The sequence below is a fragment of the Suncus etruscus genome, chromosome 1 (genome assembly GCF_024139225.1).
Source record: "Suncus etruscus isolate mSunEtr1 chromosome 1, mSunEtr1.pri.cur, whole genome shotgun sequence".
Classification (NCBI taxonomy): domain Eukaryota; kingdom Metazoa; phylum Chordata; class Mammalia; order Eulipotyphla; family Soricidae; genus Suncus; species Suncus etruscus.
This window is the reverse complement of record NC_064848.1, coordinates 174,568,114-174,591,827: the sequence shown is the minus strand read 5'-3', so window position 1 is coordinate 174,591,827 and position 23,714 is coordinate 174,568,114. Positions and strand designations below refer to the sequence as shown.

The 23,714-nt window shown below is 40.8% G+C and overlaps 1 protein-coding gene across 1 annotated transcript in view; it reads right to left on the bottom strand.

Moving 5' to 3' along the window:
* The window catches only part of TRIM37 (tripartite motif containing 37), a 79,735-nt gene that overhangs the window by 15,372 nt on the left and 40,649 nt on the right, over window positions 1-23,714 (bottom strand). The window contains exons 12-21 of the mRNA XM_049772772.1: window positions 23,198-23,274; window positions 22,007-22,186; window positions 18,856-18,970; window positions 17,061-17,279; window positions 14,243-14,379; window positions 12,463-12,548; window positions 10,889-11,083; window positions 3,782-4,090; window positions 1,779-1,904; window positions 862-1,051 (exon numbers count right to left, since the gene is read on the bottom strand). Coding sequence (XP_049628729.1) covers window positions 862-1,051; window positions 1,779-1,904; window positions 3,782-4,090; window positions 10,889-11,083; window positions 12,463-12,548; window positions 14,243-14,379; window positions 17,061-17,279; window positions 18,856-18,970; window positions 22,007-22,186; window positions 23,198-23,274 — 1,634 coding nt within the window. The remainder of the gene's footprint in view (window positions 1-861; window positions 1,052-1,778; window positions 1,905-3,781; window positions 4,091-10,888; window positions 11,084-12,462; window positions 12,549-14,242; window positions 14,380-17,060; window positions 17,280-18,855; window positions 18,971-22,006; window positions 22,187-23,197; window positions 23,275-23,714) is intronic.

Here is a 23,714-nt window from a genome sequence, read left to right as displayed (position 1 = left end):
CACCACCAGATGAAACATAAAAAAAAAAAACAACAACAAAAGATGGTATAGAATTAAATTAACTTAAAGGATGATATTTCTCTAAAGCTGACTCTTTTCAAACTCTAAGGCTCAACTCTTTATTCAGCAGTACTGGGGCATATTCATGATTCAGTGATTAGTTTTCACTCCCAGTGCACATGCTTAGAAGATCATGTGATTCAGGAAATTGAACACAATAATTTTTGGAGGTGGACATACTTGGCTGTACTCAAGGGATCAGATATAGTATCAAGAACAAACCCAAGTCACTCACATGCAGGTTAAGTATTATGTTTTTGTATGATATTTTGGCCCCACAGGTACCTTTCAAAGGTGTGGTAAGAAATGTGGGGAAGGGAGCTACACACACCAAAACTTCACAATGTAGAGCAAGATTATAATTACAAGTAACTAACTTCAGCAAAACTGAGCCAACAAAGTTAAGCTGAATTTCTTGTACTATCCTATTTCAACAATAGTAGTAAAATAGGCTTCCCTTCCCCCCCCTCAGGTTTTTGGGCCACACCCAGCGATGCTCAGGGGTTACTCCTGGCTCTGTGCTCAAATATTGCATCTGGCAGGCTTGGGGGACCATAGGGGTTGCAGGGAATCTAATCTGCCCTGGGTTGGCCATGTGCAAGGAAAATACCCTACCACTGTGCTATCTCTCTGGCCCCTAAAATAAGATTTCTGATACATGAAAAGTTATATCTCAATACAATTAAAATTTCTAATTGGCTAGTAAATTAGTAAGGTAGAAATTAATTTTATCTTAATGTAAAATTAAAGTGCCAAACAGCACTATTAACTACTATCTATTAGATAAATAATTCAATTTACCCCAAGGCGATCATTTTCCTCCTTTTCTCAACAGTAGGCAGGCCATTGAAAACTGCGACCACAACAGTATCTGAATCCAAAGCCTCACTCTGCCGATCTTCAGATTTAGGCAGAATGTCACTGATACTGCCGTGTGCCAAGGTTCGGGGAGAACTGTGCCTGCTCCCTGTTTCAGAAACTCCTGGAGAGCCTTCAAAAAAAAAGAAGGGGGATTAAGAAAGAAACCTCCTCTTGCTAGCTTTTTATTGTTGTTGTTGCCAGAGGGAATAGGCTTTTATTTTTTTTAACAATTTTTATTGTGAACAAAAGTGAACTACAAATCTTTCACAGTAATATTTAAGATACATAGTAACAGTGTCCTCTTTCTAGTTTTTTAAAGTAGTTTTGGGGCTACATTCAGCGATGCTTAGGAGTTAGTTATTCCAGGCTCTGCAGTCACTCTTCATGGGTTCAAGGAACCATTTAGAATACTAGGGATTGAACCCAGTTCAGCTTTGTGCAAGGTTAGCAATTTACCTACTGTATCATCTCTTGAGCCCTCCTAGTTTTTATTTAGAAAATCATACTCATTTTCAAATGTTTAAAAACTAAAACACTAATTAAAAAATTTTAAAAATGACTTAAAAATAAATCTGTGTGTTTTAATACCTGCTCAGAAGAAGGGTTAGAAAGAGTATAGAGGGAAAGACACTTGCCTTGTATGTGGCTGGGTTTGACACCAGGAGTAATTTCTGAGTGCAGAGCCAGGAGTAATCCCTGAGATCACTTGGCAAAGCAAAACAAAACAAAAACATAGCTTTATCTGCTGTATCTGCTAACTATTGTGAGAATAAGCTTCAGCATCTCAGGTGCTAAAAGATCCTTCTAAGTAAGACTATCGACCCACTGAAATGACATTTTGATCTCTCCAAATTTACCTTCAGACAGAGTTTGACAGTCTCCTTTCAAGCGGCTGTTTTCCCCAGAGTCTACTGTTCTTCGAAGTGACAGACTACCGGCTAGACTGGACCGAATTGGTTTGGGTGAATTACTCTTCTTTGTGGCTGTAAAGACAAATAAAAACATTTCTGAACACAATTACCAGAAAATTTACTACCTCCTGCATGGAAGGTGTTTTATTTACTAAAAAAAAAAAATCCTTATGTAGGGCTGGAGTGATAGCACAGTGGTAGAGCGTTTCCTTGCACATGGCTGACGCAGGATGGAGCTCGGTTCGATCCCCAGCGCCCCATATGGTCCCCCAAGTCAGGAGCGATTTCTGAGCCCATAGCCCCCCTGAGCGTCACCGTGTGAGACCCAAAAACAAACAAACAAAAAATCCTTATGTAGGGTTGAGGAGACATTATAGAGGACTGGAATGTATGCAGTGCATTAGGGAGGCCCATGTCTGATCCACAAGATAGCTAATGAGAAATAAAGGGGTTAAGATCCTTGCTAGACATTATTCTAACAATCCCAATTCAAATCCCCCCCACCACATAAGATCCCTTAAGCACAAACATGGACCACTTCTGATACAGAGGTAGGAATAGCCTCTAAGCATCATTAGTTATGGTGAAAAAAAATTTTTTAATTGGGGGCTGGAATAGAGCACTTGCCTTGTACATGGAGGACCCAGATATAATCCCCAGCATTCTATAATGTCCAGGAATATATTTCTTACCGCAGAGCCAGAAGTAAGCCCAGAGTATGCTATGTCCCCAAATCTAAAACAAAATAGGCTTCCTGATTTACTGATTTACTATATGATCCAGCAATTCAAATTATCGAGAATTATACAAAACAATTAAATGCAGGGCCAGAATGACAGTCAGCAGGTAGGATGTTTGCTTTGCATGTGACCAACATGGGCTTCATCCCCAGCATTCCATATGGTCCCCCCAAGTCTGCAATGAGGAAGCCCTGAGCACCACTGGGTATACTCCTATCTAACCCCCAAATTGAAAGCAGGATCTCAAAAGATGAATATCAGTGTTCATATCTTCATTATTCACAAAAATAAAGATAGGTACGGATGGACTAGAATATTACAGTGAGTAGGGTGTTGGCCTCACACACAGTTGACCTAGTTTTGATCCCTGGTAAACTGAATCCTGCCAAGAATGATCCCTGGGCAGCGCCAGGAAAATGCTCTGAATATTGCAAAGTATGGCCCAAATACAACAAATGAAAAAACAAGAGATACAGGGTAAACAGTGGGCACACCCTTAGCACTGTCTAGAGTGATCCTGGAGTATGTTCAAAAAACAAACAAAATGTTCAAAGGATAAGTAATCTGGTGTATTTACCAGATTCGGATCTATTGGTCTTGTTCTGAATCTTCAAATAGATACTTTACCAGTGAGTTGTATTTTCAGTTCTATTTTCTGTAATACTGCTTCTCTCCCAGACCTTTATATGACCTCAACATTCAGGTCTCAGGCCAAAAGTTGCCTCCACAGTATAATCTTGGAAAAATAGTAAAATCATCTGCCTTCATCCCAATATATCATTTACTTCACAGGAATGATAATTTTTACCAATTAAGATTATCGTTACTTACCTACTCATTTAGATGATCAAGACCCACCCATATGCATACAGAAATGTAAGATACTTGAGGTTTAAGGTTTTGCCTGGTTTACTATCAAGTACATAATAAGCAATCAAGAAAAGGAGAGGGCCAGGCACATAAAGTGCATGTCTTGCATGCGTAAAGTTGATCTCTCGTGCCACAAAATGGGGGGAAGCTGTAATAAGTTATAATAAAGTTATAAAAATTATAACAGAAAATACAAAGTGAAAAAAGAGAAAATATAGACAAATTTTAGGTAAAAGAATTTAGTTGTAATAAAGATGTTTATTATTCTGAAAATAGCCCATCCTTTAGTTTCCCAAAGGCACAGGAAGAAATGACATTAACAGTAACTTTTTCACTTACAGTTTCTTATGTAACAACTGGTGACTGGTGATTTTGTCAAGAGTTGCAATCCTATATCCTGAACTCTGGTGGAGTTTTCAGTTCCACAAGCAGCCAGAGATGGCTGGTCAGCAGAAAACAGGCTACCCTGCATGTCTCCAGCAGCAGCACTGGTGCTTTTTATCTCTGAAAGTGTATTCCTTACATCAGTTTTCATACATCGAACTTCAGCCATTTGAGTTTTGAGTCTTTTCAGCATCTTTAAATCAGAAGGAACTCGCCACATTGCCTGTTGTTTCCTTTGATCTTTATCTTTACGTGAATAAGATGCTTCAGAGAGAAAGTAACAAGCTTTGTTACCATGGATTTTAATGTTCACAAATCATTTTGCATCATAATTATGCAGATTTATACAGACATCTTCCCAAGAGAACCAAGTCAAGGTCTACAATTTTATTCAACTACAAAAAAACATGCAGATTTGATGTATAGTAAAGCTCAGGTGCGTTAGGTGGCATCAGCAATAGAGGCATACATCAGGCCAGGGCAATAGTGCAGCAGGTAAGGTATTTACCCACTACCAACCTGAGTCCTATTCCCTACATCCCATATGGTCCTGAGCCCACCAGGAGTGATTCCCAAGTGATTAGAATAACCACTGGGGCCAGAGAGATGGCATGGAGGTAGCACGTTTGCCTTGCATACAGAAGGACGATGGTTCGAATCCCGGCATCCCATATAGTCCCCCGAGCCTGCCAGGAGTGATTTCAGAGCGTAGAGCTAGGAGTAACCCCTGAGAGCTGCCGGGTGTGGCCCCCAAAAAACAAAACAAGAATAACCCCTCAGGGGCCGGGCAGTGGGGCTAGAGATAAGGTGCCTGCCTTGCCTGCGCTAGCCTTGGACCAACCGAGGTTCGATCCCCCAGCGTCCCATATGGTCCCCCAAGCCAGGAGCAACTTCTGAGCGCATAGCCAGGAGTAACCCGAGTGTTACTGGGTGTGGCCCAAAAACCAAAAATAAATAAATAAATAAAATAACCCCTGAGCACAATTGGGTGTGGCTAAAAACAACAAAGAAAAACAGAAACAGAAAACCCCCAACAACAGAAATATACATGAAATTCCTCTACAAAGGCAGATAACCTAACTTTATTAATACTTTCAAAATTAGGAGCAGACCACATAATTATTCAAATTGAATAACTTTAAAAGCTTAAAAGCAGCTCTAGTCCCTTTGTTTCTGTTACTCCACTTTTCTCAAATTTTCTAGAGATTTGATTATGTTTATAATTGGGGGAAGAAAAAGGTCCTAGAAATAAAATACATCTAAAATACATATCTTGGGGCTGGAGCAATATTGCAGTAGGTAGGGTGCTTGCCTTCACAAAGCTGACCTAGATTCAATCCCCTGAGCCTCACCAGAAGTGATCCCTGAGCACAGAGCCAAGAGTAAGCCTAAGTATGGCTGGGATGGCCCAAAACCAAACCAAAACAAAAATGTATCTAAATTTTAAAATCTGATTTATGCATAACAACCAAAGCCACATGGGTTCAATCACTTACACCAGTTATGTAGTCCTTGAGACAAGTTAAAAGTTTAGATAAGGCAGAGAGTTAACTCAGAAATAAAACCAAAGTTAGTGCCCTCCAGGAATAAGGAACTAGGGTTTAGGTGAGCATGGAATGTTCTATCTGAAAAGGCTCCGTGGACTAGCAAAGTTTGAATCAGAGTATCCTTTAACAGCTAGTGTTCAAATCAGAGTATCCCTCGACAACCAAGATTCAAATCAGAGTACCCCTAGACAACCAAAGTTGAGCCAGAAATATCAGTGATTAAGACATTCATACAATGAAATGATTATATTTTTACTGCTTGTGATTTCTATATAGATTTCTTGAAGATTTGACCCAGGGTCCTTGACAAGAATCCCTTAGTTGGATGAAGTAGGACCTTGGTTAGCCGAATAAACTCCCTTTTTGCATCTTGCATTATTGGAGGTGGCCTCTGACTCTCAGCACCGTTTCAGGTGTCAACTCAGACCCTAAAAAACTATTATAGTAGCTAAAGCTATTAAGTACTATGGAACACTGTAAAATATAATTTCCTTTCGATGAATCTTTGTTGTTCCCAAGTAACAATGTTTTCTATTTTCTCAGAAAAAGTATTTGAAATTTTGTTCTGCTTTATTTTTTGTTTTGGAGCCAAACCTACTGTGATGAGGGGTTTCTCCTGGCTCTGCAACTAAGAAATCATTCCTGGTGGTGCTAGGGAGACAGCAGGGATCAAACTGTGGTTGACCATGTACAAGGCAAGCACCTTACCTGCTGTACTATTTTCTCTGCCCCCCTTTGAGTGTTTTTTGCCAATCCAAATATATTTTTTTAAAAAAGGGTACAAGAGGGGCCAGAGAGATAGCATGTAGGTAAGGAGTTTGTTTGCCTTTCATACAGAGTTCACTGGTTCGAATCCCAGCATCCCATGTTATGCCCCAAGCCTGCCAGGAGTAATTTCTGAGCATAGAGCCAGGAGTAACCCCTGAGCACTGCCGGGTGCGACCCAAAAACCAAAAAAAAAAAAAAAAAAAAAAAAAAAAAAAAAAAAAAAAAGAATCAAAAAGGGGTACAAGAAAATACATAACTATCACAGGAAGGGGAAAGGAAGTAAAGTGCGCCCGAAGTAGACAAAGAATAAGTTATTAGCAGGAAAGAGTTGAAGCTGTTAAAAACAGCGTAACAACTGTGAGCCATGAAAGAGGAAGCTCAGTGAAATGAGGCTTTATTCCGTGTTCAACTACCAATCCTATACTTGTAATTTTTTTAATTTATTTTTGGTTTTTGGGTCACACCCGGTAGTGCTCAAGGGTTACTCCTAGCTCAGTGCTCAGAAATCACTCCTGACAGGCTCAAGGGACCATATGGGATGTCGAGATTCGAACCAGGATCTGTCCTGTGTTGGCCACGTGCAAGGCAAATGCCTTACCACTGTGCATCGCTCTGGCCCCCAGACTCATACTTAGAATAGGATCTAGACGGTGTTCAGGAGGCAAGCAGGCAATAAGAAGTCAGGTTCTGGGGCCAAAGAGATAGCATGGAGGTAGCACATTTGCCTTGTATGCATAAGGACCGTGGTTTGAATCACAGCATCCCATATGGTCTCCCGAGCCTGCAAGGGCGATTTCTGAGCATAGAGTGTCAGGAGTAACCCCTGAGCGCTGCCAGGTGTGACCCAAAAACCAAAAAAAAGAAAAAGTCAAGTTCCTCCTTCAAACCTAGGGACCTGGGTAGAAGGCTATACTCTTAAGTTCATTCCTCTTTGATGGTGTTTAGTGTATGCATGCAACCACTCAGGCGGTGGTTGGGGAAAGTCTGAGTATTATCGGAAAAGATTTTCTACTCATGCTTTTTTAACAAACATCTGTAAAAAACAGATTGTGTCTGATATATTAAATTAAAGTCTGATATATTAAAATGAAGCCATTTAATCTTCTCATATCAATCCTCTCAGTAAGCAGTATTTTTATTTCCATTTTATAAATGAGAAAAGATACAGAAGTTACTTAAAGAAGTAAGGGAGCTGGAGCAATAGCTCAGTGGGTAGGGTGTTTGCACTGCACACATTTGACCTGGGTTCGATCCCCGGCATCCTAAATGGTCTCCTGAGCCTGCTAGGAGTGATTTCTGAGCAGAGTGAGGAATAACCCATGAGCCAGATGTCCCTCAAAACTCAAAAAAAATAAAAATCAAAAACCCCAAAAGATAATGAACAGAAAATCTTAGAATCAATCCTTAGAATCAAACCTAGAAGTTTTCTTCCAAGGTTAGTGTGATCTTTAGCATTAATAAACTTTTTTTTTACCAGTTGCAGGGTTTGTTTGTTTTGATTTGGAGCCATATCTAGCAGTACTCAAGGGTTACTCCTGGCTCTTCGCTCAGAAATTGCTCCTGGCAGGCTTGGGGGACTGGAATATGGGATGCCTGGGATCAAACCTGGGTTCATCCTGGGTCGGCCTTGCATGCAAGGCAAATGCCCTACAGCTGTGCTATCACTCCAGCCCCAAATTATTTTTTTTAAATTGGCTTTTGAGCCACACTCCATTGCTCAGGGCTTATTTCTGGCACTGTACTCAGAGATCATTTTTGGCAAATTGAGGGGATCATATGGGATGATGAAGATGGAACCAGGTCAACTGCATGCAAGGCAAGTGCCCTACCTGATGTACTATTTCTCCCAGCCCCTCCAAAGTATTTTCTGCCCAACCCTTTTCTTTTCCTCTCTGATAGTAACTCTTCCTATGAATAAACGGTATCTGAGCAGTGGCAGTTAACTTTTGGTAGGTGTGTAAAGAGGGTCTGGGTCACACCCAGGCACTCAAGGTTTACTTCTAGCTCTGTTCTCAAGGGCCACTCTTGGCAGAATGGTGTCAGGTATCAAACTAGAGTCAGTCAGCACCTGGTCTCCAGCACCATCACTCTGGCCACTGGCAATTTACTTCTTTATCATGAGAAAAGAAGCAAGAACAATGTAAGACCTTCTTTAAGTAACTGATGAACCTGAAAAATAAGTTGGGGTGGTGGTGGGCCACACTCGGTGATATTCAGGGGTTACTCCTGGCTCTGTGCTTAGAAATTACTCCTGAGTGACTTGGGGGATCATATGGGATCATACCTAGGTCAACTACATGCAAAGCAAATGCCCTACCTGCTGTGCTATACTCTGGCCTCAATTCCAAAACTTTAAAAAACACCAAAATCACTGCTCTAAACCAACATTACTAATATGGGGCCCTCTGGCCCCTGTGGAACCTAGGATGATAGTCCAAGGGAGCCACAGGTGACAATCACATAGAGTTCACATCCTAAGACTAGGTGGCCAATTAATAGGGAAGAATTAACTAACAAAAAGGAACAAGGTCAGTGGGGGCATAGCAGAAAAAAAAGGTTAAAAAATACTGTTCTATGCTGTGGATGAGAACCATGTAAATTACTGTAGAATGAAAGGCAGAGAAATACTCATTAGTATTTCAGAAAATTTACATTATAAAAGTTTTGCAACGTGCAATGTAGTCAGGATATAAAAAATAGTATAGCAACTTCTTTGAATGCAAAAGGTCCTGAGTCCACTTGTTGGCATCAGAACAAATAAAATACAGAATTTAGCTATTCAAAACGACAATGCCTGAGTTTGATTATATTAAGCACATATGTATATTTTATATCTTATTTATATAATAAATTTATATTTAATTTATATATATAATTTATATATAAGTATATAAATTTTATATTTTATATCTTATTTATATAATAATGTATCTAACTTCTCTAACAACCATTACACACTGCTGCTGCTAAAATTTTGACCACTGATTATCTTTTTCTATCCACAATACACATTCCTCATTACAGAAGTTAAGGAATTCATGAGGCCTGAAATAAACTAAGTCCATAAAGAGAACTGTATAACATCAAAAACTATTAGACACAATCTAAATAGAAAATTATATAAAAATTTTGACACATGGGGTCAGAACGATAGTCTAACAGACCTACTCCAGTTTGATCCTCAGCAACCCATGTCCCTCAAGCACTGCTAGGAGTAAATCTTAAATGCAGAGCCAGGTGAAACCCCTGATCATCACTAAGTATGGGCATTCCCACCACCCATTTTTTGGAGGGTGAGCACACCTGGCAGTGCTCAGGCGTCCTGGCAAGCTGAGGGACCATATAGGTTGCCGGAGATCAAACCCAGGTCAGATGCAGGCATGGCTAGTGCCCTACCACTGTGCCATGGCTCAAGCCTCCCTCCCCCCAACTAATTTTTTTAAAAGACACTTTACATTGCTTTCACCAACATACAATTTGATTGGATATCATTTGGGGGCCACACCCAGCAGTCTCTCAAAGTACTATGCAATATGAAGAATTAAACCCAGTAAATCCACGTGGAAGTCCTTTGAGCTCTCTCTTTAGCTTATCCCTTGGAAAAGTGAGAAATTGGGGCCAGCGAGGTGGCACTAGAGGTAAGGTGTTTGCCTTGCAAGCGCTAGCCAAGGAAAGGACTGCAGTTCCATCCCCCGGTACCCCATATGATCCCCCCCAAGCCAGGGGCGATTTCTGGCTAAGCACTAGCCAGGAGTAACCCGAGCCTCAAATGGGTGTGGCGTGAAAAACCAAAAAAAAAGAAGAAAAAAAAGTGAGAAATCAATTTGCTAGGCCAGAGATACAGATACAGTGTAGATTTTGTCTGCAAGAGGCCTGAATTCAATCCTCAGATTCACATGGTCCCCAAACACCATGAAAAGCAGCTCTAATAGGGCCGGAGAGCTAGCACAGTGGTAGGATGTTTGCCTTGCATGTGACCAACCTGGAACAGACCCCAGGTTCGATTCCTGGCCTCCCATAAAGTTGCTGAGCCTGCCAGAGCGATTTCTGAGCGCAGTCAGGAGTAACCCGAGCGCTGCTGGGTGTGGTCCAAAAACAAAAACAAACAAAAACGAAAAGTAGCTCTAAGTGTATCAGAGGATATGATACCAAAAGAAAAAGCAAATCCCAGGACCCCTTGAGAAGTGGGCACTAAATTCTATCAAGTCATCAGAAGCCCTGAACATGATCAGGTACAACTTCAATGTTTAAATAAAATCAATCTCCTGGGGCCGGCGAGGTGGCGCTAGAGGTTAAGGTGTCTGCCTTGCAAACACTAGCCAAGGAAGGACTGCGGTTTGATCCCCCAGTGTCCCATATGTTTTCCCCCAAGCCAGGGGCAATTTCTGAGCGCTTAGCCAGGAGTAATCCCTGAGCATGAAATGGGTGTGGCCAAAAAAAACCAAAAAAAAAAAAAGAAATGAAATAAAATCAATCTCTTACAGAAATGTACCATGTCCCAACACTTAGTTAAAATACCTGAATTAAAGTTCAAGAGACCTTTTAGAGAAAGAAATACAGAAAAAAGGGCCGGAGTGGGTAGAGCACTTGCCTTGCACATGGCAACCCAGGTTCAATCTCCAGCATTCCCCATAGTCCCCTGGGCTTGCCAGGGACAGAATAATTTCTGAGCAGAGCCAGTAGTAATCTCTTGAGCACCACTGGGTGTGGCCCCACCTCAAAAAAAAAAAGATGGTTAGTATTTTACCTGGAGGTTGCAAAAGTGAAGTAGGTGGGCGAGGTGGTAAACCCCACAAATTCTCCATACCACTCCAATCCTTAAGGTCCAATAAGTGCATTAAAATTAAAGGATCAATGTCTAATAAACTACTGGTAGCAGTTGAACATAAATGTGCTCTTCTTGACATTCTGCTACCAGCACCCACATAGCCATGGTTACTACCTACAAAAGAAATAGAGATATATAATATGTATGTTTTTAATTTGCAAATTTCTCAGTATACTAAAAAAGCAAAGAGGTGGTTAAAGTTGTCTGAATACTTTCCATGAACTTAAATTCCTATGAGTTGGTGATATTTATATAGGAAAAGCAAAGTTTGAGTCTCCTATTTCTCACTGCTCTTCCAAGCCATTACTTATTTGATAAAGAAAAGTTCCTTTATTTTATGGTTTTAGTCCTTTGGTCGCTTCTCCCTCTCACCCTCCTCTTCAACAATCATACTCACCCACAGGCACCAGACTTTAGCATCTATACCAATTCCTCTCTCAGAGCCAAATTTATCATGCTGGGTCTATGTGAGAATAGATGTCCGTCTCACACATAAATTGATCAGTCTAATAAATATTCACTAAGTACTGACAACCAGACTCCCACAGATTCCTAAGGAAGTTGCTTACTATCTTTATTCTCCACAACCTAGCCTGTACTATATTGCTCCAGTCCCAAGAAAATATTTTAATTTTTTAATTTCCAAGTAACTTGAGTTTTTCCCCATCTCTGTTTGTGACTAGTTTCCTTTTTCATTTCTCTTTGTGTAGGGTGCTTGCCTTCACTGCTTAAGCATGATCCTGAGCACAGAGCTAGAAGTAAGCCCTAAGCACCACCAGGTACGGCCCAAAAACCAAAAAAGCAAAACAATTCCACATGAAAATTAACCTGAGATAAACATTTTGAATACCTTACTATAAAGTAAATTTGTTCTAGAACTGCTATGTTTTAATTCTCAAATTAAAAATGTTTCCTTGCAGTGGCACAAGCAGTAGGGCATTTGCCTTGCATATGCTAATCTAGGACAGACCAAGGTTCGATCCCGCAGTGTCCCATGTGGTCTCCCAACTCAGGAGCAATTTCTGAGCACATAGCCAGGAGTAACCCCTGAGCGTTACCGGGTGTGGCCCAAAAAAGCAAAAATAAAGAGTTTCCTATGGGCCTGAGCTCACAGCACAGTGGGCAAGCAGTTTGCCTTTCATGTGGCTGACCTAGGTTCTAACCCTGGCATCCCATATAGTCCCAAGCTTGCCAGGAGTAACTTCTGAGCACTGCCGGGTGTGGTCCAAAAACAAAAACAGAAACAAAAAAGTGACAGGGGGGTCACAGAAATAGTACAGCTAGTAGGGTGCCAGCCTTACAGGCAACTGACCTATGTTCAATCCCTGGCATTCTATATGGTTCTCCAGCCTCTGCCAGGAGTGATCCCTGAGTGCAGAACCAGGCATAAGACCTGAGAACAGTGGGCATGATTCAGAAATAATAAAAAAAAATGATACAATCAGATAAGAGCAAACACATTGACACACCCTGGTGTGTCAGTCTTTCTGTACCTGGAGGTCCTGCAGCAGCAGCATCTTCCATAAGTTCTCCCTCTTCCAATTCCATGTTGTTATATTCCACATCATTTTCTCCAGACCTAAGACCATACAAAATTCATCATTCCTCTGTGGTAACTACAATTATTATTTGTCACACCTCAAGAAATTTTGTAACAAAAGTAAATTGCTGTTTGCCAGGAGCTATTTTTAAACTTTACTAATTGATTGGTTTTGAGGCCACACCCAGTGGTGCTCAGGAGTTACTTTACACTCAGCAATCACCCATAGCAGACTGGGGGACCATATGCACCACCAATGTGTTATGTCTCCGGCCCCAGGAGCTATTTTTAAATTAAAAAATAAAAAAGATGAATCAAGACTTCTAGTCTTCTGCCAATACAGCAATACAGAAATTTTTTATTTTGGGGGAGAAGGGAGGTTGGGAATGTTCCTGGCAATGTTCAAGGCTTACTCTTGGCTCTGCACTCAGGTGACCATATGAGGAGCTGGGGACTAAAGCCAGGTCAACAACACACAAGGCAAGTGCCTTACCTGCTGCACTATTTCGCTGGCCCCAATAACAGAATGTAGTCAATTTCACAGTGCTATCACCACCCCAGCTCACAACGGACACTCTCACAAAAGAAAAATTGTCAGCCATTTCTCATTCTGCTCCATTGCTTGTTGAGGTTACCATCTTTTTAGCCAGTGGGGATTCCATTCTTCTACCAATATTAACTCCTGTACTCAAGAAACAAAGGTTCCCCACTGTTGCATAGATGCGACATGTTGTTATTACCAGGGATTAAGATCACCTCCAGGGCCCGAAGAGATAGCACAGCGGTGTTTGCCTTGCAAGCAGCCGATACAGGACCAAAGGTGTTTGGTTCAAATCCCGGTGTCCCATATGGTCCCCCGTGCCTGCCAGGAGCTATTTCTGAGCAGACAGCCAGGAGTAACCCCTGAGCACTGCCAGGTGTGGCCCAAAAACAAAAACAAAAAAAAGATCACCTCCAATTTCTCCGGAAAGCAGAAGTCCCAAGAATGAGAAGGAAGAAGACAACATCTAGGAGGTGATCCATTAAAGCCCCTCCAACTCTATTACTAACACTGCTTTAGTTTTTAAAATTGGGAGAAATTAAGAGGCTAGATCAATAATAAAGCAGGTAGGGTGCACGCCTTGTAAGTGGCCAACCTGGGTTCAATCCCAAGCCTCTCACACAGTTCCCTGAGCATCATCAGTCCTGAGAGCAAGGCCAGGAGTAATTCCTGAGCATCATTAGCTGCGGCCGAAAAAAAAAAATCAAATCAAAAGAATGGGAGCAATAAACACACCAAGCACACCTTTGTCTTCAGTCCTGCTTCACAGCACTGGCTCCATCCTTTTGACTTAGGGGAGAAGCTGACTATAAACACAGCCATAAATGGTCCCTGATCATCTCAATGTGTGGTCTACCTGTAACCCCCAACCCCTTACCTCAGCCAGTAAAAGAAAAACTGCTGAATATTCAGATTTGTAGGCTTTAGATATGTCAGTTAATATACGTCTATTAGCACTTATAGTGGACCAGAGAGATAGCACAGTGGGTTGTCTGTTTGCCTTACATGTGTCTGACCTGGGTTCGATCCCCAGCATCTCAAATGGCCCCCAAGCCTGCCAAGAGTCATTTTTTCTTTTTTTTAAGTGATTTTTGAGCACAGAGCCAGGAGTAACCACTGAGAGCCACTGAGTATGACCCAAAAACAAACAAATGATATTTTGTAGTTGTAAAGCTAATGTCCAGGCACTCACATAGTTTCCTCATCAATGTCATTTTCTTCTGTGTTACTTGTTGCTGTGGAGCTGGCAGAAGAGCTGCTGCCATCAAGGTGATTTACTTCATCTTCACCAACCAGATCTAGATCCAGATCTCCATCTGAGAGTTCATGCTAGATCAGTAAACACAAACATAATCAGTTTCATTAATGTTTCTATTCTCTTGAGCATCACCCATATCTATGATCCAAAATGCCAATTGGGGCTAGGGTGCTAGTCTTGCACATGAATGACTCAGATTTAATCCCCAGCATCACATATTGTCCCCCTCAGCCTTGCCACTCTGCCTCTCCCGAGTGCAGAGCCTACAGTAAGACCTGAGCACTGATTGTATGGACACCCCTTCCCCAAAACAAAATAAAACCAATCATTAAAATTCAGTTCCTTGGGGCCGGAGCGGTGGCACAAGCGGTACTGCTTTTGCTAACCTAGGACGGACCACGGTTCGATCCCCCGGCATCCCACATATCCCAAGAGCGATTTCTGAGTGCATAATCAGAAACCCCTGAGCATCACCGGGTGCAGCTCAAAAAGAAAAAAAAATAAATAAATAAAATAAAATTCTGTTCCTTTGTCTAGCACAGTGGTCAGCAATCTGCAGCTCTTTACACTTTTAATTTGGTTCTTCTGTGTGCAGGGCAACCGCTCCAAGAGTCAGGACTCTGCTCCTAGCCTCTGTCAGTGCGCACCCTGTGTGGCTCTCAAAATAAATTTCAATCGTGGTTTTGGCGAGATTTGGCTCCGTTGAAAAAAAAAAAGGTTGCCAACCACTGGTCTAGACTACTGAGATCTGTGAAGAAAAAAAATAATACTGGGCCAGAGTGATAGTATAGTACAGTATTATCTAATAGTACAGTACCTACCTACTACTAAGGTAGTAAGTAGCATTTGCCTTGCATGGGCAAATCTGAGTCTGATCACTTGCAGCCAATATGGTCCCATATAAGCACCACCAGGAATAATCCTTGAAAAGAGCCAGGACTAAGTCCTAAGAACTGCCAGGTATGCTCCACAAATAACAAAACAAAACAAAATCACACCATTTTATTCATAGTCTCATATCACTAAATTATCGCTAAAAATTTTGAGTAGTCACTCAAAGTGACTGGAAATTCTTTATATGTTCCATGTAAGGTTTCACTATCATTTCTTAGAGTATCTCTCCTAACTTTTATAACCAAGAAGTTCACTATAAAACTCTTTCATTTATCTACACAGAAAATCATAACAGGCTAATAAGTTTAAATCTTAAATTTCAGTTGACCTAATGACAAACTCTTCCCTTCCTTCTAATCAACAACTGAAAGTTATATCATGTGAATGCTCCATTCTAATGCCCATTATTATTTCCTTATTTTCTATATACTCATTACCTTATTATCTTCATTCTCTCTCTCTTCCCCCAGTATCTCCATTACAGTAGAAGATACCTACAAATGTATACCCATCATGAAAGAGAACTACAAGATAACTACGAGGGCCTCGCCCCAGTCTGATTCCCAAGCCACTAAAAGTGACACTCCACACACAAAGAATCAAGAAGAGGGGCCGTCGAGGTGGCGCTAGAGGCAAGGTGTTTGCCTTGCAAGCGCTAGCCAAGGAAGGACTGCGTGGTTCGATCCCCTGGCGTCCCATATGGTCCCCCCAAGCTAGGGGCAATTTCTGAGCGCTTAGCCAGGAGTAACTACTAAATATCAAACGGGTGTGGACCGGAAAACAAACAAACAAACAAACAAAAAAATCAATCAAGAAGAGCCCTTGCACCTAAGTATGGCCCAAAAGCCCAATAATAAGTAAATTAATTAAAACAATTACCATAAAAACCTCCTATGCTTATCTTTGATCCAACCAACCCTAATAAATTAACGTTTACAGAAAGTCAAAAAAACTGGAAATTGAGCTCCTGTATGATCCAGCCATAGCACTCCTAAGGATATAGCTAAGAACACAAAAAATACAATATAAAAATTCCTTCCTCACATCTATATTCACTGTAGCGCTATTTACAATAGTCAGACTCTGGGAACAACCAAGATGCCCTTCAACAGATGGATGGCTAAAGAAACCGTGGTACATATACACAATGGAATATTAAGCAGCCATCAGGAGAGATGAAGTCATGAAATGTTCCTGAACATGAATGTACACGGAATCTATTATGCTGAGTGAAATAAATCAGAGGGAGAGAGATAGACATAGAATAGTCTCATGCATCTATGGGTTTTAAGAAAATAAAAGACATTATTGTAATAATGCCCAGCCAGAGACAATAGCGATAAGGGTTGGAAATACTGGCTCATGATATGAAGCTTACCACAAATAGTGAGTACAGTTAGAAAATAACTACACTGACAACTACGGTGACAATGTCAATGAGAGAAGTAGAATATGTCTGTCTCAAATACAGACTGGGGGGGGGGGAGGGAGAGTGGTAGTATTGGTGATGGGAATGTTGTATAGTTGAAGGGGGTGGTGTTCTTTATTTGACTGAAACCCAATTACAATCATGTCTGTAACCAAGGTGCTTAAATAAAGGTATTATTAAAAAATATTTATTTGGTCCAAGGGTTGTGTGTTATTGTTAAGCTGTTTAACATTGTCTCCTGCTCAAGTCCAAATTTGACTAACTGAAAAAAAAATATTTTCAGAAAGTCATACACTAATAATGAGAATAAGTAATATTTTCAGCACATTGGTTGTCCTATATTTAATCTAAGTGGGGTGTGTTGGGATCCAAACTCCTATCATTTCTCTTATCAAATACAGAATGAATTAAAAATAGCCCAGTTATTACATGATAATCTTCATTATGAATTTTCTCCTCATCTTCTTCATCCTCTTTGGCTTCTCTTACAGAAGCTGTAGTGGAACCATCCTGCAGAAGCATGTCTGTGCACGACCCAGATTTCTTTGTTCGAGTCTCAGGCATCTCATCATTTTGAGGGCTGAGATGATTGTCTGGTGGTGATAAATCTCTTGATTTCTGTGTTCGAGACAACTCTATAGTAAGTCTCTTTTAAAATGAGAACAGCACAAATAAACAAGAGTTATAACATGCTTAACCAAGACAGAAAAAAAATGCTTTACACATAAGAAACTTACCAAGATATTGCTACAATCATTTAACTATCAATCTCACTCCCTCTGCCTTTTGCTTATAAAAGAAGTCTGACAAAGAAAAACTGCTCAATCTTCGTATATCCAACCTAAGCTAAAGATATCATTATTTGGGGCCAGAGACATAGCGCAGTGCATGCAGCTGACTCAAATTCTATTCCTGATACCCCACATGATCCAGAGTCCACCGGGAGTGATCCTTGAGTGCAGAACCAGGAGGAAGACCTGGGCAGAGTCAGGTGTGGCTCAAAAAAATCAAAAGAATAGTATCGTTTAGGCTGCTAGTGCCCAAAGCACAGCAGTTAGCGCATTTGCCTTGCATATATGGCCTACCTGGGTTCGATCCCCAGCATCCCATATGGTCCTCTAAGCCCACCAGTATTGATCTCTGAGCACAGGGCCAAAAGAAACCACTGAACACTAGGTGTGGCCCAAAAACCAAAGGGGAAAAAAAGGTATCATATACAACATGAAAATCTGATAGTAAATATCTACACATATTTTCCTCTTTAAGTGAAAAATGCCCTCAACACTTCAAACTTCCAACTCTATTCCACTTTCCACCGATGGTAAGAATATCATTCAGTACGCAGGGCTAGAGTAGTTGAGTAGGTAAAGTGCTTGCTTGCACTTGGTGGACCTGGGTTCAATCCCTGGCATCCCAAATGATCCTCAGAGTAGCCAGGAGTAATCCCTGAGGGCAGACAGGAGTAACCCTTGAGCATTGCTGGGAGTAGCTCAAAACACACACTCACAATTATGTAATACATACATATACACACACATAATTCAGTACACATTTAGCTTACTGTTGTGAAATAAAAGATTCATTAATTGATACTCCCCAATGCTGAATGAAACAATATTTCAAGGTATTTCTATTGTTCTAAAGTTTAGAATTTTCTTAAATTCCCAGGCATGAAGAAATATCAAATTACCAAAAGAAATAAAAGATTTTCTATTTATTTGGATTTTGGGGTCACACCCGGCAGCACTCAGGGGTTACTCCTGGCTCTATGCTCAGAAATCACTCCCAGCAGGCTCGGGGGACTATAAAGGATGCCGGGATTCGAACTACTGTCCTTCTGCATGCAAAGCAAATACCTTACCTCCATGCTATCTCTCCAGCCCCATAAGAGTTTTTAACTTCTAACGAGCAGTATTCTCAGATTCAACTTTATGCAATGATGGAAATGTTCTACATCTGCACTATTCAACATAAGCACCTAAAAGGGGGTACTGCAAAAAAGGAACTAAACTGTAATTTTTAAAAAGTTAAATTTACATAGCCTTATGTGCTCTGGGGCAACTGAACTGGAGAGTAGAGTCAGAGGATCAAAAGTAGCAGGGATGGAGCATAATAAAAATCACTGAATTTTTCTAGAAAACTAAAAACCAAAAAACATCCAAAATATAAAAGGCCAAAATGGTAACAGAAAACATAATAGTCCAAATATAAGTAATTAGCTTACCTCTTTTAGGTTGTTTATTTGTTGAATATAACTAGTCTGTGCTGCTTCTAATTGACTGATATACCAGTGCTGGTCCCGGCATTTTTGAAAAAAGGTCGGTGAACGTACCTGAAACCTAAAAGAATGGTTGCCATAAGAAAATAATCTAAGCAGGGCTGGAGTGGTGGCACGGAGCGGTAAGGAGTCTGCCTTGCCAGCACTAGCCTAGGATGGACCATGGTTCAATCCCCCCATATCCCATATGGTTTCCAAAGCCAGGAGCAATTTCTGAGTGCATAGCCAGGAGTAACCCCTGAGCATCACCGGGTATGGCCCAAAACACAAAAAAAATCTAAGCAACAAAATACTATCTGGAGAAATAGCACCTCGAGTTAGGTACTTGCCTTGCACACAGTTAGCCCAAGTTTAATTCCCACACTATATATGGTCTCCACGCCCTGCCAGGAGTGGTTCCTGAGCAAAGAACATGGAGTAAGTTCTGAAATCACTGGGTGTGGCCCCAAAACAAAACCAAAAAATTGGTAAACAACTATCCTTCCTTTTCTATTTTGGAGGATGCAGGATTTTTAAAACAATGCTCAGGGGACACAGGAATATTTCTACCAATACTATACAGAACAAATTGGACAATTCTATACTCTAGCACAGTGGTCAGCAACCTGCAGCTCGCGAGCCACATGCGGCTCTTTACACTTTTAATTTGGCTCTTCTGTGTGCCGGGTGGCTGCTCCAGGAGTCAGGACTCTGCTCCTAGCCTCTGTCAGAGCCTGCCCTATGTGGCTCTCAAAATAAATTTCAATCACGGTTTTGGCGAGATTTGGCTCAGTTGTAAAAAAAGGTTGCCGATCACTGATCTAGCACATGGTCCTGTGGGGTGTGAAGCCATATGTGCACACCTGTAAGCAGCTGGAGACTTCATGAACTGTACCAAATGGTGTACTATCATATGTGCCTAGAATTAAACTCCGGACTCACACATGCAAAGCACATGCTCCAGTCCTTTGTTTTGTTTTGTTTTGTTTTTTTCGGGCCACACCCGTTAGATGCTCAGGGGTTACTCCTGGCTACGCGCTCAGAAATTGCCCCTGGCTTGGGGGGACCATATGGGACGCCGGGGGATCGAACCGTGGTCCTTTCCTTGGCTAGCGCTTGCAAGGCAGACACCTTACCTCTAGCGCCACCTCGCCGGCCCCTGCTCCAGTCCTTTGAGCTATCCCAATAACATATGGTACTTTTCTAAATAAAAGGTATTCTATATTGTGGCCAAGCTTCCAAATTAACCAACTAAAGTATATTTAACAATCCAGAGCAAATACAATGTGATTATGAGTTGTGAAAAACCATACATTGAAAGATGAAGATAATGTTTCCACTTTCTTGTCTAGGTAAGTAAAATAAGCAAAGTAACCTTTATTTTCCTCTTCCAATTCATATTCCAATTTTTCCTTCCTTTTCAGTTAAAAAAACTATCACTTAATAGTTGAACTGCCCTGAATAGTTCCCTAGTTCCCCCAAAAGTTGTATGTTCTGAGTAGCCTGTATTTTTCCAGAAAGGAATAAAAATATTTGTAAGCCAAAGCTTTTCAAATTCATACTATGTCATATTTCTGGTTTAAGAAAAGCAAGGGTCTGTATTAAAGCATATTTATTTATTTATTTATTTTTAAAGCATTTATTAAATGGATGTAAGTTATAAGCTCTTTTTTTTTTCTTTTGGTTTTTGGGCCACACCTGGCAGTGCTCAGGGATTACTCTTGGCTGTTTGCTCAGAAATAGCTCCTGGCAGGCATGGGGGACCATATGGGACACCGGGATTCGAACCACCACCTTTGGTCCTATATCGGCTGCTTGCAAGGCAAACACCACTGTGCTATCTCTCCGGGCTCTATAAGCTCTTTTTTAAAAGGTCTTTGGGCCACATTTGTGTCATTCAGGGGTTACTCCTGGCTCTGCACTGAGAAATCATTCCTGGCAGGCTGGGGGGACCATATGAGATGCCAGGGATTGAACCCAGGTTGGCAGTGTGTGAGGCAAATGCCCTACTTGCTGTAATACCCCTCCAGCTCTATATAGACTGTGTTAACGCTCCAACTTTTCTTACACACACAATAACCAGTATCGCTGCTTGTTTTCAATCAATTTTCATTTAATGTTGAATTTTTCATTTAATTTTAATTCTACTTTTAATAACCTCCTAGAGCAGGGGCCTCAAACTCGCGGCTGGCCTTCAAATATCGCAGTATTCGCAATTATTCGCTTACCAAATAATCGCAATAAAAATCGCACTAGTAAGAAAAAAAATTGCATTAAACATTCACATACCCCGAGCAGTTCCATTCGGGGTATGCGAATGTTTAATGCGATTTTTTGCTGTGAATATTCGGTAAGCGAAATCCTTTATGCGGCCCTGCCTCACCCCGACTTTGCCTCCTGTGGCCCCCAGGTAAATTGAGTTTGAGACCCCTGTCTAGAGAAATAGAATTCATTTATAAATTTATACTAAATTAATAATACACATAACAACATCAGAGGAAAAATTAAGTCACTGATCTCTATTTACCAAAGTTGAAGTTGCTAAATGTTCGATAAAAAATGGAGGGGAAGGGGCCGGAGAGGTGGCGCTAGAGGTAAGGTGTCTTCCTTATAAGCGCTAGCGTAGGACGGATGGCAGTTTGATCCCCCAGCGTCCCATATGATCCCCCGAAGCAAGGAATGATTTCTGAGCACATAGCCAGGAGTAACCCTTGAACATCAAATGGTTGTGGCCCCAAAAAGAAAAAAACAAAAACAAAAACAAAAAAAATGGAGGGGCACCAACTGGTAGCACAGCAGGTAGGGCACTTACCTTGTGAGCGACCCGAATTCAATATGAGGCTCCCCAGATGGTTCTCTAAGCCCACCAGAAGTGGCCAAAAACTAAAAATTTAAAAATGTTCTATAAAGAATGAATATTTTTTACTGAGTTAAAAAGTTTGATATTTTTGAAATTACTGATTAGATGTCCAACATTTTATTACATGTAATACCCACTGCACAGGATTCTTGAAATGTAATGATTTAAAAGTTATTAATAAGAGTTTCAATATTCATTTGTTAATAAATTTCTCATGAAATTCCCACAGGATAAGCACCATATAAAATGATCCTGTACCTTAAAATCACTGTGTCATTCTGTCGATTCAAGTATCCTTCATTTGCAAGTAAGTCCAAACGAAAAAACCTATTATAACCCCAGCATTCTCCAACTTCAAAGTCAGATGCAAATTCTCGAATGATATTTTTGGTAGGATCATTGCAGGACTGGTGGACCATCTCTACACGATATTCATATCTGGAGTTAAAAAATATACCATTAAGAGCTGAAGATATAGTATGGAGTTAAGGTGTTTGCCTTACACACAGCCAACCCTGTTTTGATCCCTGCCATCACATATGGTTGCTCCCATGCAGCACCAGGATTAAGTTATCCCTGAGCAGAGAACAAGAGAGGCGCCAAAACTATATAGTTAATATAGCATCAATGAGACATTTATTGAAAAATAAAGCTTAATAAGAAATTACCTGAGGAAAAAAGTTGTTATCTACAGTAATAAATCTTACAGAGTCATTTACAAAGATATCAGATAAGTCATACCACCATATGACTGGCTCTGAAAACTTTATTTCTGCTTAAAAATTCTAATTTCAGAGGCCAGACTGATAGTTCAGAGGGTAGGGCATTTAACCTGCAGGTAGTTGAGCAGGTACAATCCATGGCATCCCACAGGGTGCTCTAAAAATCTCCAGGAGTGATTCCTGAGCACAGAGCGAGGAGTAACTCTTCAGTATCATCTGGTATGGTCCAAAAACCAAACCAAAAAGAAAATCCTCATTTTTCTTAACAGAAATCAGAGTCCAAAGGGTGAATGCATGCTTTGCATGTGTAATGCCTAGGTTCAATTTCCAATTGCTCATAGTGACCTGAGTGAGCCCTGCTGGAAACAATCCCAGAGCACAGAAACAGATACAGGCCTCTGGCACTACCAGATATGTCCCCACCATCCCCTGCCAAAATGTTTAACAGGGAGCCATATGCTTGCTAGGCCTGAGATTAATCCCTGCACCATACAGCACTCCTTAACCCTAATGGCCTCCTGAATCTTAAATTCCCAGACCATGGCTGGGGAGGACTCTATTAAGAAAAACATTTAACAGGAATGAAGGCAAAATATATGGCTCAAATGGTAATATATATGGCTCTCCCTGGGTTTAATTCCTGCTTCTCCATGGTTCTCTTTAGACATAATTACTAAAAGAAATATAATTTAAATACACACTGAAGTCTATTTTTTGAGTATCTTACTTAGAAGTTTCAGGCAAGCCAGCTGAGAGTTCCAGAAATACAGATAAATAGTAACCACGAACAACTCCATTTCCATCCTTTAAAAAAAAAATCAAGTTATACAAACTCCAGATAAATTTAAATGTAAAAAATTAAGCCATAATGAATAAAACATGTTAATATCTGATGTTTGGATTGGAAATTTTTTCTATGCACAAAAACATTAAGATAGATAATAAAAAGGCCAATTCATTTTAGTTTAAAACCATTTGACATGGGGCCGGCGAGGTGGCGCTAGAGGTAAGGTGTCTGCCTTGCAAGCGCTAGCCAAGGATCAGGACCTTGGTTCAACCCCCCGGCGTCCCATATGGTCCCCCAAGCCGGGGCAATTTCTGAGCGCTTAGCCAGGAGTAACCCCTGAGCATCAAACGGGTGTGGCCCGAAAAACAAAAAAAAACAAAACAAACAAAAAAAACAACCATTTGACGTTTTTGTGAATGAGACTATTGAGGTATAAAATCTACAGAAAATATTAGCA